This window comes from Lutzomyia longipalpis, chromosome 4, assembly GCF_024334085.1.
Source record: "Lutzomyia longipalpis isolate SR_M1_2022 chromosome 4, ASM2433408v1".
In the NCBI taxonomy this organism is placed as follows: Eukaryota; Metazoa; Arthropoda; class Insecta; order Diptera; family Psychodidae; genus Lutzomyia; species Lutzomyia longipalpis.
This window is the reverse complement of record NC_074710.1, coordinates 10327558-10349109: the sequence shown is the minus strand read 5'-3', so window position 1 is coordinate 10349109 and position 21552 is coordinate 10327558. Positions and strand designations below refer to the sequence as shown.

The window sequence follows — 21552 nt, the reverse complement described above, 5'->3', positions numbered from 1 at the left end:
CAGTAGTACCTTTAATAGATTATCAAAGAAAGATTAACTTAAAAAAAACTTTTTTTTAACAACTATAAGTAGAAACCTTTAAAATCTCATAATGTTTATCAAAGAATAGTGAAAATTTCCTGTTTTTTTTTAAAACTATTTTTCAGAATTGGTTATTTTCTCTCTTTTTCAATTCTCTGATTGACGCCTCATGTCAATCGGCATATGACGTAAGAAGTGCGCAGGTCACAGATTTGATTTGCATTGAGAAAGGTTGATTCTACAAGTGAATGAATAATGCATTATTGCGTGTGAGATCTATCCACATGGAGAATTTAGTAATACACAGAGAGGGAGAGAGTTTCCACTGGAAGGAAGTTCATCCTAGAAATTTTTGCAATTTTGACAGGAGAGGCGGGTTAAACTAATGTTTGACAGTTGAAGGGTTACTAACGACGTCACTCGCATATTGTTCAGGAGATTACAATCACGCGCCACTACTCTGATTAGATTCATTTCACTGTAGACAATATACATAGAAAACAGTCTTCACACAGACAAGATGTTGTGTAAATGTATGCGTAGACCACATATACTAATTCAACAAAACTTACACAAAGTCACGCGGATGTGTTGCTGCATGGCGGATATGGTGAAGTCATGGAATGTGAAATGCCACAATTCATTTCCGAGCAATTTTTATTATAAAATATGATCAGTGACTCCCAAGACATAAATTGGGATATTTAAAAAATATATGACAGTATACTAATTTGACATTTAAGGGGTACTGTCATTGTGTCAGTTTGACAGCTGTCATCAAATCCTATTCAAGAATACATACGAGATCTACATTAGAAGAAAACTACTTTTTTTTAAATTTAAAATTATTCCATAATGGATTAATAAAAATTAAAATAAAAAATACATTTCTCTCCAAATGACTTTTCTAAATGTTTACAGAAATGTAAATAAAATGTTTGAGATTTTCATGTATAATCTATAACGATGTGTGTGTCATTCGTAATTTGTGTCGCATTCACAGAGTGAATATTTTCATTGAATATAAATTAATAATTTATTACGTATCCGAATCTCAGATGTGAACTTGAGATGAACCTTCAGATGGATTTTATATACATACTGCAATATACATACATATTTTTTTTACTCTTATTCCTTCACGTGCTAACTTTTCTCCCTGATTTGTCTTGTAGTTTTAAATTTTGTACAAAATATTTTGGTTTTATTTTATTTTGTATACAATGAAATATATTAAATAATTTTACTATTAAATATTATTTTTATTTTCTTCGGAATTCCCATAGATGAGTTGAAAATAATTTCATTAGAATTGTGAAATGATGAAAGTTTTATCTTGAAAATGTATTTTCACATTTTTTTTTCTATGATGAAGCAAAAATAAAAGAAAAAACTCCAATTGAATAACATGAATAATTAATTACTGCATTTTCTTAATGTTTCACTAATAGGGTTTTCAGTGTTTTTCTTTCCTATTCACTTTGTATTTCTTCTTTGTTGAACGAATACGCTTTTACTAGGTTAGTGAAGTTAAAAAATAACTTTTACTCAATTTTTAATCAATTATTTGATTTACTAAAAATGCTGAAAAAAAAATGAATAATAATTTCTTTTAGATTTATTCTTAATCATCAGTTCATTCATTGGTTTCAAATTTGCAAAAGTTCTTCAAATTGCATTTATTAATAAAATTTCTCTATTTTACCATGAAATTATTTTTACATATTTCACAAATTGAAACACGATTCAATAAAAGGAGGTAAAGTAACTTAAGAAAAGAAATAAAATTTGCTGTATTAAGAGAGAAAGTAAAATACAAAATAAAACCATATAATACAACAAACTGATTTCTACCCAAAGCTAAAAGTGGATTTCATAATATATAAGAAAAATATCTCATTTGAATTATCTCCAAATTGATCTCTTGCATATCAATGGCGAATGTAAAGCTCTTCGGGCGTGTATTTGGTATATAGCCATAAATTCCTCATTGTCCGGCGCTAATACGCCCAAAAGGTGATGATTTTTTTTTCTGTTGCAATTTAGCGATACGGTAGAAAGAGTACTAGACGAATGGTGGCGCGCAAATCGCAAAAAGGGACGCTAACAAAAGGACGCTAAAATTTTTAGCATTCAATATTTTTTGTTTTCTCTGGTTTATTTCTACAAATTTCATTTTAAATGCCTTGAAACTCTTACAAATATTCCCTCTGAGCCATTGACATTCTTTACATGACTCTGTGATTCATCGTAATTAATATTCACTGAGGTCACAGAGTTTGTAAGTTTTGTTGTGTTTTTTTTTTTGGAAAAGTTTTGAATGAGTATCATGAATAAAATGCAGTGATTCCTGCTTTAGCATTGCCATAAATTTGTAAATTTTTCTGTGGGCTTGTTTTTGGGTAAATTCCAAAAGGAAAGAAAAAAATCTTGTAACCTACATTATTGTTCTCATCGTGGAGTTTCCGATAAAGTATTAATATATCATTGCATATTTTTAGTATTCGCTGAAAAATGAAATTAATGATAAAATTGACATAAAAATGGGGTATTTAATGCCTCAGTGGCCCGCTTTTGACCCCTCACAGATTGTTCCATATTTATCACAATAATTTCAAAGAAATTTTGATAGAGAAACCTTTACACGTATATTCATTTGTATTTGTGTGGGTTTTATCAAGAAAGAAATTTCGCAATGAAATGTATTATATTATATTTTTGCATGAAAAAGAAGGAAAAAAATAGCAGAAGCGTTGAATAAAAAAAAAAAAAGAAAATTGATAGTATATAACTATAAAGAATATGTAATTTTTACAAAACAAACTCATGGCGGGATTTGTGAATGATAACAAGGCCATTTATCATACGTTTTTTAATGTTTAACATATTTGCTTAACAAAAAAATACTACATATGGCACGTTTTGCAGGTGAATGTGAAAAAATATAAAGTGCTTTCGTTATCAATTACCTAAGCATGTTGGAAAGTTCTCTTTTCACACACAAAAAAGAATAAAAATATTTTTTTAAATGTTCTTAAAATGGTTTAGTAAGAGATTTTTTAAATATTGTCTTTAGAACTATCTGCCAAATCTTTTTCTTATTACAAAAAAATTAACCAAAATTAAATTTTTATTAAAAAAGTAGAAACACAAATTGTATTGATTTATTCTCAGTTAATGGTTAAACCTCATGCCATCAACTTGTGGTGATCTACTTAAGTACCACCAAGGACATTCAAAGTGTTAGAGGGTTGAATTCTCAGAGAAGAAATTGAACTAATTAAGGTAGAAAATGCTATAAGAAGTAAACTTTTTTTTTTGGAAAAAAACAATAAATTGAATTATTACCGCTTGACATATTTTAGTTAATGATTTTTGTACTTTGCACGCTATTGTAATGGAATGTTTACAGCTATTGTTTTCAATTCAATATTCAGCGCAATAAAAGTAAAATTAATCACCTAAAAACCTTGTTTATTATAAAAAAAAATTAAAGGATTGATTCAGTAAAAAAATTGTTTTCTTGCATCTTGAAAGTTTTTGTTTTTAAATCGTTACATTATCGTGTCATAAAATACGCCTAACGAACAAATCTAACTGTCAAAATCTTTGAATTTTCTTTATATACTACCAAAAAATTCTACAACTTTGAAATGGAATAAACGAGAACAACGTTTATTTGATTGAATCGATCCGTAAATGTTTTCCTAGTTGTAAGATTTTTGGTTTTCTATCAAAAAATTAATACTCTGACATCTTGTTTTATTCTTTAGTAGTGCCTAAAAGAAAAATTCTTTTTAGGAAATATTTAAAGAACTTTCTGAAAGATTTCCTAAGCATTAGACATTGTTTTTCTATTATTCATCTACAATAGAATGATTTTACTGAACTAACTGTCAAAATCAAACTTTCAAATTGTAAGAAAATATGAAAGATTTTTGACAGAATAATTTTTAATATTTTCTTCAAAGACCTCTTAAGAATTTTATTCTCCATTTTTTATTATTTTTACTGCTAAAATACTTGAAATTATGCAAAAGCAGTGAGTTTGAAAAAAAATCTTTTTTTCTTGCTTAAGAATCACAAATATCAGAACGTTTCCCATGTCTATCCATCCATCTCTTCTGTGGCTATCCAGTCATGGCACGCACATGATAATTATTGTGGATCTGTAAAAGTTACAAAATGTATACACAATATTGTTATTAGAGAAGAGATTGTGGCACAAATAGTTCGACGAGTCCAAATGGGTGTCTCGAAGAAGTGGAACTCAAGATAATCTTCCAAGGTCGATCCATTCTTCTTACGGAACTTTCTACACATAGAGTATACATATTTTATACACAGAGTGTGAGAGAGAGAGAGAAAAGAAGCATTATGCTACCAGCAATTGCGGGAAGAAGTATGAAAATTTTGTTCTAATATGCCATGCTGGTATTGATGATTGTACCCAAACTCGTGCCGCACCAGCTGATTGAAATGGATGAAAATTTTCTTTGGGATGAATTTCAGTGGGAGAGAATGATTTTGTCTTGAGGCATTTTTTCGTTCTGACTCACACACAAATTTCTCTTCTTTTTTTTCTGGCACAGCTCCAGACGTAAGAATCATCATATTGAGGCACCACCAAGCACTACCTTTTGGTGTGTGCACTTTTTTTTCTTTGCCATCTGCTCTCTTTCATTCAATCGCGAGAGATTCATCTTTTCAACTGTTTGTGCCCCAATATGTATGTCCAAAAGATGAGGAAGACTCTTTTTGGTTAAAAAAAAACTCAACACCTGCCTATGCTGTGATTATTTTTTTCTCTCTCTCTCTTCCTTCATCTCTTACCTGTGGAGGTTTCTTTGAATTTCACAATGTTGAGGTGCATGAAAATCATTGTTGTTCTTGGTTGAATCTCAAAGAAGTGTCTCAAATACAGCAGAAGATTCGTCTGCAGTAGGTTTTACGTAGTGGCTAGCAATTTTGATATTTGTTTATATTGATTTTTATTTATTTTTTTGTTGAAAGTACAATTGTAGGAAGCTTTCTTAATACAACAACGTGAGGCAATTTAATAAATAGGAGTGTATCAATCTTCAAATCCAAATTCTAAATTATAAAAGACACATGGCAAGAACAAAAATCAATATTTTTACTAATTAATTGCTTAGTTTTGTTTTCTATTTGGCTATTATTTCAATTGAAGTTAATGGATAAAAAAGAAAATATTGCACCTCGAACTGTTTTTGCATAAACTGTGTGTTTCCTTTGCAATATTTGCTACCGTGTATTACCAGGTGTTGGTTTTTTCTTCTTCTCATTCTCCTTTTCGAAACCTCACTACCTTACCAAGTGAAACATCTGTCTTTTTGAGATTATGCACGTGTTTTGCCAAAGAATATGAATTAAAATGTGACGATGCACGTTGATCAATGCATAAGAGAGCATTTTGAAGGGATAAATATGCTCACAAAAATATGCAACATCCCCTTTATGTTAAAATTTTTCCTGGATTTATCTGTACTCATATTTTAGAATGCTCATTTGAAATATTTTGAGTGTAGAGGTAAATTGAATAATTCTTATCACATATAGACACACTTTATTAGCTTTATTATGTAGGTATATGTATTAGGGGAGTATATAATTTTTTCCATTAATTCCCCTCCTATATATATTTTCCCAAATAAGCATTTACACTGAAAAATAAAAATGTTTACCCATGGCCTGATAAAGAAACTTGAAAGTTTATTGGCATTCTCATTTGCGATAGTGCCACGATTTGTGGTTTATATGGTGATTCTTGGAAGAAAATTTATGTATACAGATATAAGTTTTTTTTTATTTACCCAGCAATTTTATATACAAAGTAATTTGTACAAATTAATATTAACATACAACGTAAGGTAAGGTAAGAAAAATACTTTAATCAATCAATATAAGAGATTATTTCCTTTATTTTACTTTTACTTGTGAAATCAAATGAGGGAAAATATCTTCCCCCGGTGTTTGAATGTTTGAAGCATCTAAAATTGATAAGAAAACCCAAAGAGCCACGACAACAGAATTGTTTATGTGAAATTTGTATGCGTCACCACATTATTTTACTTGAAGCTGATAAGACAAATTGATGAGTTTGAGGAAATTTTTAGTTTTGATTTTTTATTCAAATAGAGAGATTGACGTAGAATTTGACAGCTAAAATTTCAATTTATAATATTTCAGTTGTTTTAATCAAATTATTTTAATATTCTTTTTATTTTCTTTTCAGAGCAAAACCTGTTCACAAGCAACAATACAATTTCTCGGAAATGAAGGGGTGAGTTTTGAATTTTCTTTGATGTTTATTGATTTTGACAGTGGATATTTTTGACATAAGATTATTACATGACAGTATGAAATGTAAATTTTAAATAAAAACGTACAACATAATTATATTGCAAGAGTATCAAAATAAATAATTCAAAGTTAGTTTATTTCTGAATATACAATTTTTTATTTAAATCCAATAAAAGTTTTACATTTAACGAACTTTTCATTCTACTCAAATTTTCTTTATCCTCTTTTATAATTATTCCACTGCACTTGAAGGAAAATTATCTTGATATTGAGGAAAGTGTGTGCAAATGGCACAATGAGGTAAAGACAGATTACATTTCTTATCATCATTGGCGTCATACTTGTTGTAAGGAGATGAGTAAGAAAAAAGAGTACAAGGAGAAAATTATTCTGCTAATGAAAATGTCAATTCTAAAAAAAAAAGTAAACTTGACTCTATTACTATAGAAAAAAATCTTCTCTTGTGGAACAATTGCCGTGTGCTTTTGTGCACTAACTTTACTCATCCCTTCTTTTTTTCAAGAGACGTTGGAATGGATAATTTTTCAGTAAAATCATTATTTTGTGTCCTTCTTAAAGAAAAAAAAAGAAAATTTTCCCATATCTTTTGCACTTTTCCAAAAGCACCTTTCGCGTGATGCTGCCGCATGAACAAAAAAAAAATTAAACATAATACAACCTCTTGCTATTGATTTTCCATATCCAAAAAGGAGCTTTGCGCGCCCTATGTCTCTCTTAGCTCTCTTAGTATCATCACACACATACACATATACGAGAAAAGAGAAAATTCTCTAGAGAATCAATCAGTGACGACGCTGCTTTTCCGCAACAGATTGTTGCAATTTTCTCATTGAAAAGCATAAAAATGCAAGAAGATTTTAAAGAATTCCTCCCAAAAAAATATTTTGAAAATTGAAATTCTAATTTAAGAAAAAATCTATTAATATTTTGAAAGCTTTTATGTAAAAAGAAAATGTTAAAAGAAAACAAAAACAGATAGCAACGTGCTCGATGAGATTTTACAAGAGCGCAAAATCGAACATTCCATCCCTTTTTGCAGCAGGCAACAACAACACCCCCGCAGTAAAAGGCGAATTCTCTTCTACACCCCACAAATACCAATGAGTGTGGGAAACTGTTGCACTCTGCGCAAAAACAGACACTGAAAATCCATACTCTGACGCTTTTCCACCCCCTCAATTGCACCAAACCATCAAGTGAGGGTTGAAAAGCTCAAATGATACTATATACGTATTTACACGTCCATATGCATAAAATGTAAGCATTAATGGAAAATTTGTCACACAATTGGTTTTTTACATTCATTTTCACCAACTATCAATCGAATGATATGCCATTTATCGTGAAAAATGTGTTATGTAGAAATTATGCGGAAATAAAAAGATTATAAATTATTTTTTATAAACAATTTTGACTTTTTAATAATACTTTATGAACAAAAATGAAATTAAAATGCAAAAAAAAACATTGTTTTAAATAACTATTTGATGATATTTTTTTATTTATTAGATAATAAATCATCGATTCAGACATTTAAGCATATAAGGATGTTTTAAACATTCTAAAGAAAATTCAGGTACAATGTGGGCGTGGCTTGTGTAATAATGATGACGTCATTGTTTGCATTTTTTGATTAATATATTTGTCGATTAACTTTGAGCAGATTCCAAGGAAAATGAGATGTATTCTTGGTGATTTTTGAATGTTTCTTTTTTTTTTTAATACTTTTTAGAAGATTAGAAAGATTATTATTAATTTCTAGAATAAGAATTATTTCCATGTATAAATGAATAGAGTTCTTTGTTGAAATTAAATAGGAAAGTTAGGTTAAATAAGGGATGGTCACGTTATTTTGGAAACTCTACAGGAACAAAATGGCCAAAATGTGAGAATTTCAAATAATTTTTTTGAGCACAAAAATTTATTTTCAAAATTGAAAATACTGAATTCTTATCAATATTTGGCCATTTAACAAGAGTGCAAGCAAATTTCGAATTTTTGGTTTAAAAATTGGCTTGAAAATCGCTCTTGAAAGTCCCCGAGTTTCCAAAATAACGTGACCATCCCTTATGTTAAATATAATTTAATATCACACAAAATAAGCTAAACATTCTCCATTGAAATATTTCATTTTCTATGGCAATTATAAAATAATTAACTAAAACTAATTCAATACAATTAAAACGACACTTTAACCACGATATGAATTGAAACCACAAACTTCCATGGAGAGTTTAAATTTCACATTTATAGAGCAAAGACCTATAAAATGAAAAAAATAATCAACAAATCTTCAGATTCATTCACATTATGTATTACGTTCAATTATTCTCATAGTTATAAGTTAATATGTTTATTGTTGAGACAGATATGTTCAATCGAATTTGATGTTTATGAAATTTGTATATAGTGCACGCATCTTGCAAAGAATGAAAAACTTTATTTTATTAGTTTTTCTTCACACTTACACTACTTCTACTTCACATATATAATGTGTCGTCGTGAGACGTGAAAATATATAATTTATTTATAAGATTTATGTGTAAAACGAGCAAGTATGCAGTGGTAGCGAAAAGACAAGACCGGAGGGTTAATTTTTTTCTTATAGTTTGGAATTCTCAAGGAATTTTCCTTCGACTTCCAACCGTTAAAATGGTGTATGTGGTTTAATATGAGGACTGTGGGTGGGATGTTTGGGTGCCTTGGGGGTGGGGGGGGGGGGTTGAGAGCAAGCTAAACATAAAATATTTACAGCCAGACATGTGCAATTGTGTGATATGGGGCAAACTTATCGTGGGGTTGATACAAAGTCAAAGAAAATATCTTATTTACAACTTTCATTAGAGTGTCCACTGCTAGTCATCTCTTTGGTTTTTCCCAATCAGAGTGGTGGATAGAATACATTCTGACCTTCATTTGAGGTGATTAATTTCGCAATATTGTTGAGTGCATGTTTTTTTTTCTAGGTGCAATTATTAAGACAGATAAATTAATTTTATTTAATTTGTTATATTTCTTTTTTTTTTCGCTTTGAAGAATTAAAGCTTCGTTCAAATTAGTTTGAGCAATAGAAAGAAGATTTGACACTTCTTTTTGACACTTTAATTTTGACATAACTAAATGTGACAGATGTCTTTTTGACGTTTAAAACAAAATGACGGACCAAAAGAGCCGCAAATTCTGAATGGAATTGTTAAAATTAATTAAATCTAATTATGAAATGTAACTTGAATGGTTCTGAGATGAATATTGTAGACAGATTGAATATGAGATGATGAGGTAGAAGTTGTAAATCACAGACTGTTCTTCCCCAAATGTTTGAAATTCTCGTTGTATTTTGCTTCTTATCTTGTCACCAACTTTGTGGTCTTGATCCACGAGTGACAGGTCAACGAAGATGCGAGAACCGTGTTATGTGTGTGTAGATGCGCCAATATTGTGGTTTTACTTTTGCTGTAACCACCATAAATTCATGGAATTTTCACATGCTTCTCCCACATGATGTATTAATCTCCAAAATCCCCTTTGTTTCCTCCTTGCTCTCTCAAAAGGCACACATATAGTATCAGGAATTTATCATAGAAGAAGTTTTTCGGTTATTATCTCACCACACAGAGATATTCAAATTATAATAATCTTTCATCAACATCTAGTTCGGAGAATAGTAAAAAAATTGTTGCTTCAAATTAAATTTAAATAAAAAAAAAAAGATTTGGAGAATAAGTGAAAGAGATACTTGCGAAATAGCACGTTTAATCTGAAATTCATTTTAAAATGCAATTGTTCCCTCAATAAACAATTACATATTGCTTTTATATTCAATGATTGGGTGCTTTATGTACCTACATACATACATACGTATGTAATTCGTAAACCTTCAATTTTTTTCCCTTTAAAAATTTATTGTTGTTTTATTGAATGAATGAAATGTGAGTAAAACTAATTAAAATCTCTATTTTTAAAATTTCTTCTAACCGAACTGTGGATATTTCTAGTATAATAGAGGTTAGGACATGATGTCCTTTCAATGAGTTTAGAGATTTCGAATTCCGTCATTATCTTTGTATTTTTTTCTCTATAAATATTTCTTGAAAATTTCTTTTTTCGATTTATGTGGATATTTCTCATTAAATGACTTATATTGCCTCTTATAGCATCTCAAATAAAATTAAATATGTAGGGGAGAGCGGGGCAAAAAGTCACTTTAGTGTTTGGAAAAAGTTCATTTCTTAACAAATTAATGCCCTACAATTCTTTCTCAGATCATTTTGTTTCATCTACCTATGAAATATGATATTTTAAGCTTTTTTCGAAACCATAAGTGATTTGTTTTTACCCCGCTCTTTCCTATAATTATTGAATTTATTTTTAAGTATGTCAAAAATAGGGGACGAAACATAAAAAAAAAATGAAAAATGTATCTGTCTTCTTTAATTATTTTTTTCGCATTCGGTGTTACAATGAATTATGAAATTGTGGCATATTGCGGGTCTACATACTCATACATACATATGTATGTATAGATAAAAGTGGGTTTCTCCACGGGGGGCTTCCATGAACGGGGAGGGCAAACATTTCTATCTGAAATAATTCACCGTATTGACGAGCATACAGTTGCGTATTTCACTTTCTACCACTCCTTTAGTTGCTTATTTTATGCTTAAGATTAATTTGTATTTTTTCACAAGTTGGTTAGTTTTTGGGTACTCTTCCCCCAGTCCGAAAAAAAGCTCACCAATAATGCTTTTTCATTAAACTCTTTGGAGTGTGTGCGTGTGCAAAGAGTATCACTTTTTTCTCCTCAAAAAATTTTTTTTAGCTGTTTTCAAAGTGAATTAACTAAAAGCTGTAAATGCTTAAAGTTTTAAGATTGTGCGAAAGATAGACAATAATTAGGTGGATTTTTTTCTTACCTTGACGTTCATTTTTCTTTCTCCAATGTCTTTCTGCAATTTATTACCCATATCATTGGATTTTTTTTGCTGTTGTTGTTCCATAGGCAGTTCCGTTTTGAAGGCGGCCAATTTGTGTTTTTTTTTACTTCTTATGTTGAAACTATATGGATTTCACTTCGATGGATCCTAAATTAGTCGATGAGGGATTGAATTTTTAGTTAATCCCTATATGCCAGGGAATTTTTGATAGGAGTCTATTCAGTTGTAATATGGAAGTTTCCCTTAGTCGAATAAACAATTTTACCCCCACATAATCTTGTATAGGGAATGAAAAATGGATAAAAAATCGCCGGAGAAACTCCTCATTTTCCATTCGAATCATAGAGAAAAAAGCCAGCAAGGATATCATACAAAATGCCCCAAAAATTGGCGACCACAAACAATTATGTCCCTTTAAATGTTTCAAAATATTCGCATGAATGTTTCGTAGCGACAAAATCATCAAAGAAACATTAATGTGATTGAAACATTTAAAGGGACAAAATCTCTCGGCCCAGGGAATCTCATAGCTGAATAGACTTCTTTCCGCAAAATTTTCTAGAAAAGTAAATGTTAATTGAGAAGAACTTGAGGGTAATAAAAACTAAACTTCAGCGTGTTGTCCCATTGCTTTTTTCTTATCACTATTATCTCATACAAAGAGAATTTTCAAAATATTTTATTACCCACGAGAAAGCGCTACCTACTTAAAAAAAATTTCAATGAGCGGCATGTGTTTTCTAGTAGAGGATTTTTCTCTCCATCTTCTGTGTGATAGCCGCGTGTTTATTGATTAGATTAAAGCATCTTAATGAATTTGCAGTTAACATTGTTCAATGATAAGGAGGTTTCTTTTTTTTCTTTCAATGTGTTGAGACGTCTATGTGTATTACAAACTAATATTATTAGTATTTATGTATATAAGTGGATGAAACTTGTGTACACTTTTTCCGTCTATTGAATGCAATTTTCTGCATTTTCATTTTTTTTTTTCATTTACAAACGAGACCACTACATATGAGAAGGTAATAATATTAATGTGTATTCGTTGCCTTTATCGAAAACGATGGTAGAACGAGAAAATTGCAAAAAAATCACTCATTGGCTTCCTGTAATCAATAACAATTACATATTGATGTCAATTGGTTGAAAAGAAAAAAAAATGTTATATTTTAATTCCTTTTTCACGAAAGTATGTTGCCAACTTGCGAACCATTTGATTAGATTGCGCGCGGTGACACTGTTTTTCTTTTCATTTATGTACTTTCTGTTCCTCATTCTTGCACACCCAACTGGAAGTTGACTTTCTGTGTGCGACAAGAATTTTTGTATAGACTTATCACTTTGTTGGTTACTTTTTTTTTTTTTGAGGAAATTCTCTGTGGACTCGTTGTAAATTTTTGTGGGAAAATATTGAATGGACTGAAGAAGAAGTTTTCATTGTAATAATAAAAAAAAATAATGTCGGTTCACCCAAATTCTTCTCTCTACTTTCGACATTTTTTTTTACACGCGTCGTGTGGATCAAATTATTTCTTTTTCTTCATATTTTTTTTTTTGAAGTGAATGAATGAGAAAATGTACTATATTTCTCAATAGAAATGTATTCGTAAAAAAACAGGTGAATTGACAAATATTAAATGCCTTCGTGGATGAGCAAGATGTCAGCTGTAGTAGCTGTGATGTTTATATTTATTTTTTTTATCTGGGTTTTATTTATTTCCACTTCTCCACTTCTTAAAGGAGAAGTATGCAAAAAGTATATGTATGTATCACTCTTAGATCGTCATGTGTATGCTTTAATCCCATATAAAGACACACGACAGATTCTCCGCACGGAAAAAAATAAATAGCCAAGGTAGACACAAAAAATATTTCTCCCAGCTATTTGGCGTTAGAATATAACAATGTCCAGGGTAGAAATGAATTATGTCTCTCCCAGGCATTTGAAATTTCTAGCTCAGAAATTTTAGAGAAAAATCAAAACATTCAAAAATTAGGTTATGGGATGGTGTTGTTGACTTTCTCTGAAGAAGTGCAATTTTCCTGTGGACCCATTTACAGTAACATCTCATAATTTGTCGGAAAATCTCATAGTTTTCCCGGTGATTTATGAAAATGACTATATTTATGTGTGTATTGGAAAAAAATTACAAAATTTGTGAGTCAGTTACAATTCTTTTGTAGCCGAGACTGGAGCTATAACTGGCTCGAGTACAAATTATGCGTGGCAGAGACATATAAGAATTTCTGACTTGGATATATGTCAATTTCTGTACCGTACAACTTTTTTCTTTCCGTGCGGCACTCACACCACTGCCTTATATTGACCACATATCAATTTATTCACAGAGTGATTCTCTCTTTCTTCACTTTGTAACCCATATATTGACTATTGAATCTCACAAAAAACATACAACGATCATCTTTGGTTGGTTTTGAATTCAATCAGTTAAACGGTATTAACGTTTACTTTCAGATTATATATTTACAATGCAAAGCTGTGTAATTTGCATTCTATTAAGACGTGACACCTACATGTTCAGTCATTTAGTCACTCAAGGGATCTATTGTAGCTATTTTGTAAGAATTATGTTTCTAGAATGACTCTAAATTGCTTAACAACTGTGGTACCCCCGCTGGCCCCAGGGGTGGGTTTAGCTAATTAAAACACTTATTTATATAGATAATTCACTCTGCCTCTTTATTGTGCACTCTACACATAACCCTTCACCTGACACATCTATCTATCTCCCTCACTCCCAACACCCAGATCACCACATCTCCCTTTTCCTTTCAAAGCCTAGACCTTACGTTGTTCTGAAGTCCTCACAGTACTCGTGATGTAGCCCTCAGGAGTATCTGGTGACTCTGCGGTGCAGGGAATCTTTTGTATTTTGGTCGAAATTGTTTGTTACATCATATTGGGTAATCCACCACTGGCCAGAAGCTTTTGCTGAGCGGAGACCGTGAACAGCTTCCGGTTTCTCTCGTGTACATCAGTTTCCTCGTCATTTCCTTTTCGATCTTCCACATTCTCTCCCTTTGTTTCTCGAAAATTGTTCCGCTTGTGGCACTCCGAAGAGATCAGCTGGAGCTCAATATCATGTATCTTTGGAATTGCGCTGTCGACCAGGATATCGTGTTCCTTGCAGAACTCCATGAAGTACACATAAAGCCCTCTCCATTCCGACAATTTCCGCGAGAAATCGTTGGAAGGATCCTTGATTCCGCGAGTTTGCTGCATTACCTTATTTGCGTGGCAAGAGTACTGGCTCCTGGAGGACTCTCCATCATCCGTCAATTCCGCAGCTTTCCGGGAACTTGGAAGTCCAATTTCCAACAACCCCAAACTGATGGCGGATGATCGCCCCATTAGCGAATGTGTCCCATTTTCCACAATATAAAATTCTGCAACTGTTTTATATTGATCTCCGTTGTCTTCAACAACCATCATAGCTTCGAACACACCCATAATTTGCAAGCATGTCTTCTGTCCATAAGCCCTCAGCTGTTTCTTACAGGTCGTGGAGAAATTCGTTATCTCAATCCCCTTCTTCTTCATATAGGCCCAAGTGCCTTCATCAATCACATTATTTGTAGATCCAGAGTCAATGAGCATTTCTGTCGGTACACCACCAATCTCACAGCGAATGTATTCATCTCCAATTCCAATGCTGCATACATCACTTGAATCTGAGCCACTTGAATCTGACCCACTTGAATCTGACCCACTTGAATCTGACTCACTTGAATCTGAATCACTTGAGTCATCCTCAGAGTCGTCCTGCTTCAGAGACCCTTTGCCTTCAATCTTCCGGCGTTTTGTGCTTTTGTAATCTTCATCTGATGAGGTTTGATCTCCTCGGCTCCTTTTCAATGACTTGCACTCAGACGCAAAATGGTTTTTCTTGTTGCATCTGTGACACTCCTTCTCATACGCAGGGCAATTTTGGATCTTGGAGAAATCATGTTCTTTCCCACATCGGAAGCACTTACGTGATTTTGCCTTTGTTCCTCTGATTTCATTAATTTCATCGTCCTGTATATCAGTCTCACACTCCGTGGTGGTCATCTGTTTCACTTGGTTCCGAATTGCTTGGAAAGAATTAACAGTTCTTTCCAGAGATTCCAGCGTAAGGTCTTCCAGAGCAAGCAACTTCTCGCGCAGGTCATCGGGAGCTGCTACTAAGACCTTGTCAATTATGCTTGTCGCGCGACTTTCTTGTTCGGTTCGACCAAAACTACACTTCGATGCTTGCTGCTTTATTCGAACCATGAATTTCTCGATTGGTTCATCTTCTTCCAGGTCCATTTTGCAGAAAATAAGACGCTCATGAGACTCATGTCTCTTTGGGGCAAAATATTGATCCAATTTTTGTATTGCCACCTCAAATGGATCGATATTGCTCCCTTCTTCTTCTGAGACATCTGCCCCTTGGATACCGTAGAAGATTTTCTGCAGTTTCATGCCTCCAATACCCAACAAATGACTCTTGAGCTTCGTCTTGTTTGTTTCTCCAAGAACCACAATTACGTGCTGAAAGGCCCTCTTCCATTCTATCCAATTCCGTCTGGCCTCAGAGCCATTGCCAGGATCAAATGGTGGCAAGTTCCACAGTTTTTCCATCAACTCTGAAATAATTTCTTCAATTTATGGAAATTCATCTCACTTTGTATCTTTGATTTATTACCTCAATTTAGGTCTCTCTCGCCTAATTATTCTCCGACAATTACTAGATCGGACACTGTATTAGTCTGTTCTGAAAAAAGAAGAAATTTCTTCATTATTCTTCTTATATATTCTCAGACAATAAAATATTTATTAACATTTTATTATTTTTTTTTTTCCTGGTAAGCTGTCTCTTTGCAGCTTCCCAATCAATTATAACCCACCGGTTCGTGGTTATATGTACTAATTTCTCCTCCTTTGAGGGCACAATATCTTGATATGTTTTCATAATTTTATTTAACTTCCGGATTTGCTTCTCCGAGCATATCCCTCTGTTTAGTAGAGCCTTTGCTCTATTTCTTACTCTTTACCATTCACATTGATGGAAAGGGCATTCCGGAAGAGCATTTTCTCTCTTTTTGGAGAATTTTCCATCTCAGGATAGCTCTATTAGTCATAGAGTCACCCCTGGAACCCATTTCCGTGGCTTTTCTAGCCCACACTGCTCAATTTCCATGAAAATTTGAAAATTTCAGCACGTGTGTTTTATAACATAACCTCACTTAATGTCATTGCACATTTGCACGCACTTTTCTTTAAATTACTTACATTTCTTGACGCACTTTTGACTCGTCGCCAATTTGTGGTACCCCCGCTGGCCCCAGGGGTGGGTTTAGCTAATTAAAACACTTATTTATATAGATAATTCACTCTGCCTCTTTATTGTGCACTCTACACATAACCCTTCACCTGACACATCTATCTATCTCCCTCACTCCCAACACCCAGATCACCACAACAACCATTAAAGAATGTAAACAATTTGGTGGTGTAATTAGTAGAGACGGATCTTATAAAGCTTAAAGTTTTGAGTTCGAATCTCATGGATAGTTGAAAGATTTGCTCTTTTTTATTAATTTTTTATTAACATTTAAAAGTCACAAAATTATAAAAAAAATTGATTTTAAGCATTAAACGAACTGTTGATTATTTAGTTAAATTCACTAATCAGACAGTCTTGAGAGTTCTTAAGTTTTCTTAAGATTTTTTTAAAATTATCCTTAGAATTTTTTAAAAGTTTTCTTGAGAAATAACTTAAGATTTTCGTAGTATTCGTAAGCGAAACTCAAGAGTTCTTAAATCACTTCGAATCGGGCGAAAGGAGATGGTTTTAACGAATTAAGATGCCCGAAGACCATCATGAAAAATCTTCGGAAAATATGAATTCAATCCTATTCAGCCTGACTAAAAAAAATCTGACGTTTTGATTCTGAAAAGTGAGGAAATTTAAAATTTTTCCTAATAATCCTTAAGGTTATTTTAATAAAAGAGAAATTCTTATGAAACTTTTTTTTAATGTTTATTAATCTTATTAAGAAAACTTAAATCTTTCTTATGAGATTTTAAGAATATATTATAAGTATAAATTTCACCCATTATGTCAAAAATTTCCACATGTCAAAATGAAAATGAACACAAACTAATTCTTTTTATTTATAAATGAATTGAATTATTTCAAATATGAAAATATTTATTAATAAATAAAAAAATATATTTTTTTTTGCAGTTTATCTCGTTCCCATCTGTTGCAAACAGTGGTGGACAAAAATTCAGTTTCTCCCTGTCGGAGATTGAGGGTCCCGCGGGATCTTTCGAATGTATCCAGCAGAGTCAGGGGCAACTCGATGTTTTGGGCACATTGTCCAACAAAATGCGAATACATGCCAATGATGATGTGTATGAAACGACGAAACATAGAATGGCTGTGGCTGAGGAAAATCAGAAAAACAAATGGTGAGAAAAACAACCATTTATTGTGTTTAAATTTAAAAATAAAGAACGATTGGTTAATTGTTGTTTTTTCTTTTGCAGTACTCGAGAAATAAAACCTAATCAAACAGACATCGGACGGCGAGTAAAGCTGAAACCATCGAGTAATCGTCTGAGTAACATTCCTAGCAATTCTTCTTCAAGTTCTACGTCTTCGATAACACCATACAACAAACGTGATTCATTTCACCTCAATTCAGCAGCTTCTGCATCAAATTCAACTAGTGTTTTAAATAGTAGTAGTAATAATCTTACCAATAATCATGGTGCGACGTCTGCGTCGTCGCCATCGCTCAAGGCGACAAATGGGATGACGACGGGGAGTCGAAGTCTCGGTGTCGCCGCCGGAGTGAATGGTGGTACCCAAGTGTTTGGAAGTGGAGCAAGTAGAGTGCCTAATAGAGTTGCCAATCGGAGTAATCAGAGTTCATCTTCACGAGGTGGGAATCCCGACATCATGAAGAGATCGATAAAGTGAGTTGTTTTTTTTTTCTATTCACTAATTTTTTTTTAATTGTTTCTTTTTCAATTTGAAAAGTTAATGGAAGTTGTAGAAGAATCTTTCAAGATTCTTCCTGATACATAATTTGTTTGATGAGAAAAAAAAGAGCTTGTGCAAACTTCAATAAAATAAGCTAATTTGCTCAAGAAGAAGATTTGATTCTTACGTCGTTATTACATTAAAATATATTTTTAAATAGATTTTCTAAGATATTCTTCTAAAATTAGATTTAATCAGGAATATTTTTTTTAAAGAAAAATATTTAATCGAAGAAATCAAATCAATTCTGAGTGATTGCGAGAACAAATTGACGTTAAAAATAAAAATTTTGATTCTTAATCTTATTTCAAGAATTACATGAAGACGTTAACAAAAATTAGACGGTTGACCACAAACATTTTTTTATTTAAATGCAAGTAAAAGAAGCCGTAACGGCCCTCGAATGCTGCGCGTGAAGAAGGTATTTAGAGAGGGAAAAAATCTCCGTTTATGGGCTTAACTTGAAATATTCATTTTGTTGAGTAATCGACAAAAAAAAAGTCGGAAATGGTTTCCTCAAATAGTAAATTTAATTACATTTTACGTGGATTTTGTAAGAAAATATTTCCCGGATTGTTACATAGAGATGCCATTTTTTATTGCAATGACATTGTCCGCAAAAAATGAGGAATGATGCAAAAATGTATTTTTCAATATTCAAAAGCATAAAAGAATTTAAATTTAAAGTAAAAATTATTCAGGAGAAAAGGAGTTTATTCGTTTTCCTCGAGGGGAAACCCTTCATTCGGGATACATAATTGTGTTTATTATGCCTATAAATGAGTGAAACATTCGCGCTAATGTTTCATCGATTAATTTTGGCAAGGTGCTTTTGTTCCATGCATTAAAAGAATCAAAAATCAAAATAGTGACGTCATTATTTTCATTTTGGGGGAAACATTTTACAATTAAATTAAAATGGAAAATTGAAAGAGTCTTTGGAGAATTCTTATTCATTTTTGATTCTTCATAAGATGTTTATGCATCTAAATGTTTCTTTTTTTTCTTTAATGAGTGTTTGGTCCATACAGCAATGAATAAACTCCTTTAGCTATGTTTCTTTTAGACAAAGCTCTTCTCTTATTCTTCCATTAGAAGTAAACATTTCAATTATTTTTTTACATTTCAATTTACTTCCAAAGAGGTTAAAGTTCATCTTCTACTGCTTAATTAATCTATGTGGAAGAAAAAAAAAGAAATAAAAATAGAGGGGTATATTGGTGAAAAATGCTTTAACACGTAAAATATTTTCCACAGCATAATTCTCGTCAAATTGCAACTCTTGTTTAGTGTTGACGTCGTCTTGCGAGGTTTAACCTTTAAGCCAAAAAAGATGTTGAATACACACATTTTTTTTTCATTGTATGTTGCATCAAAAGCTCAGCAAATTTTTCGTTCAGAGCAAAATTATGTCTTAAGCGAATTGAATAAAAATATACATACATAAATGTACATAATATCACCTAGTGGTGAAGAAGATGTTACATTGAGAAAAGGCTGGAAAATGCTTTATAAATTTACAAAAATTCTATTGAGAAGGGGAAATACTTATACGAGACTATTATAAATATATATATTTTTTTTGTTAATAAACTTCCTCTCCTTGGATATGCGCACCAGTACTTGTTTTCCGTCAAGAGCACAGACATGCTTGTTTGTTTGTGTGTGTGTGTGTGTGATGAAAAAGTCAAATTTTGAATAAAATGCAACATTTGAATATAAAATTAGGAAGAAGAAAAGAAACGAAGAGAAATCTCGTTCAATTCATTGATAGGCATCCCTGTGATGCAATTCTTCAATATATAGAATTTCCCTTTTCAACCTCTTACAAAATTCTCGCAAAAATTAGCTTATTATATTTTGTGTAGCACACCTTCACCTGATATGTGGTGGAATATAATGCAAAGATGAAGTAAGATGTATAAAAAAAATGAGCAATAAAAATCTCACATCTTGGGTGTATTTCGTTTCAGAGAAAGGCTGATTCACTTATTAGCGTTAAGGCCGTACAAAAAACCTGAATTGTATGCAAGAATAGTCAGTGGTAAGTGTATTAATTATTTATTAGTGCGCCGCTCTTTGAATTCTCAATATATATGATTTTTTTTATACGTACCATACCTATATACTTTCTCATAGATACATTTTTTTAAAATTCTATATTGCTAAAAACTTTATTCATTTTTTTGGAAGAGATCTTTTCAATCATTTTTCCTATTATTTCACTGTCTACCGCTGTTAAGGGTTTGTTTAAAATGTAGCAGAAAGAATAGGGAATTTTTGTCAAGAGATGGCGTTAGTTTACCAAACAGCCTACTATTGCCATCTTTTGGTAGAAATATCCCAAATATATTCTTTCTTTAAGAATTAATTAGAACTATTTCAAAGTTCTTAAACTTAAAATAAAGTGAATAAGATCTTAAAAAAAAAGTAATTCTAAGATTTTCTTTGCTTTAAAAAATATCCGGCATTTTTTATACCGTAAAACAGATTTAAAAACCATCCCTTCAATGTCTAAATGTTTTATTTTACTTTCACACAAAAAAAAACAAAGTTTAAAAAGAGGTGCGAAGGTTGAGAATTGGTCGCTGGTAACCTTCGTGAATTACCTCCAGCAGAGGAGAGAATCTTTCTGTAAATTGTGGAATTTTACTACATTTTTTTTCATTAATTTTCCCCCCAAGACAGCTTTTACAAAATATTCCATAAAGTTTTTCTTTTAAAATTGTGATATTTTAGACAGAGAGACAGAAGAAAAGATTATTCTAAAAGAAAACAAAAAAAATTAAATGAGCGCGTACATTAATAATGTAAAACAATGCCATGGAATTAATAAAAAAGGATTTTATTACCTTTTTTGCACATGTAGAATTTGTTCTAAAATTTACAATTATTTTTTTTTAACAGAGGGAGTCAAGGACCGTGATAGGAACAACATTAAGAATATTCTAACGACGATATCTTACCTAAGAGATAATACTTATCATCTGAACCGACACATATGGAACGATGTGCACGAAGATTGGCCATTCTACACGGAACAAGATAGGCAGAATCTTAAGAGGTAATACTTAAATTTTATTTTATCAATTTATTTTATTTATTTCCCATTAACCCAGATTTGCCCAGAAATTTTTTTGAATTACTACCTATTTTTCTTTGATTACATATTTGTCTAAAAAGTCTTTAAATTTTGCAAAAAAAAAAGT

The 21552-nt window shown here is 31.7% G+C and overlaps 2 protein-coding genes across 2 annotated transcripts in view; both read left to right on the top strand.

The window, feature by feature from the left end:
- LOC129796209 (mitochondrial uncoupling protein Bmcp-like) overlaps positions 1–21552 on the top strand; it is a 590308-nt gene that overhangs the window by 464587 nt on the left and 104169 nt on the right. The window lies entirely within an intron of this gene.
- The window catches only part of LOC129796088 (RNA polymerase II elongation factor Ell), a 49364-nt gene that overhangs the window by 16734 nt on the left and 11078 nt on the right, over positions 1–21552 (top strand). The window contains exons 2-6 of the mRNA XM_055837807.1: positions 6278–6325; positions 17540–17766; positions 17845–18276; positions 20317–20387; positions 21251–21407. Of these exons, the coding sequence (XP_055693782.1) occupies positions 6278–6325; positions 17540–17766; positions 17845–18276; positions 20317–20387; positions 21251–21407 (935 nt within the window). The remainder of the gene's footprint in view (positions 1–6277; positions 6326–17539; positions 17767–17844; positions 18277–20316; positions 20388–21250; positions 21408–21552) is intronic.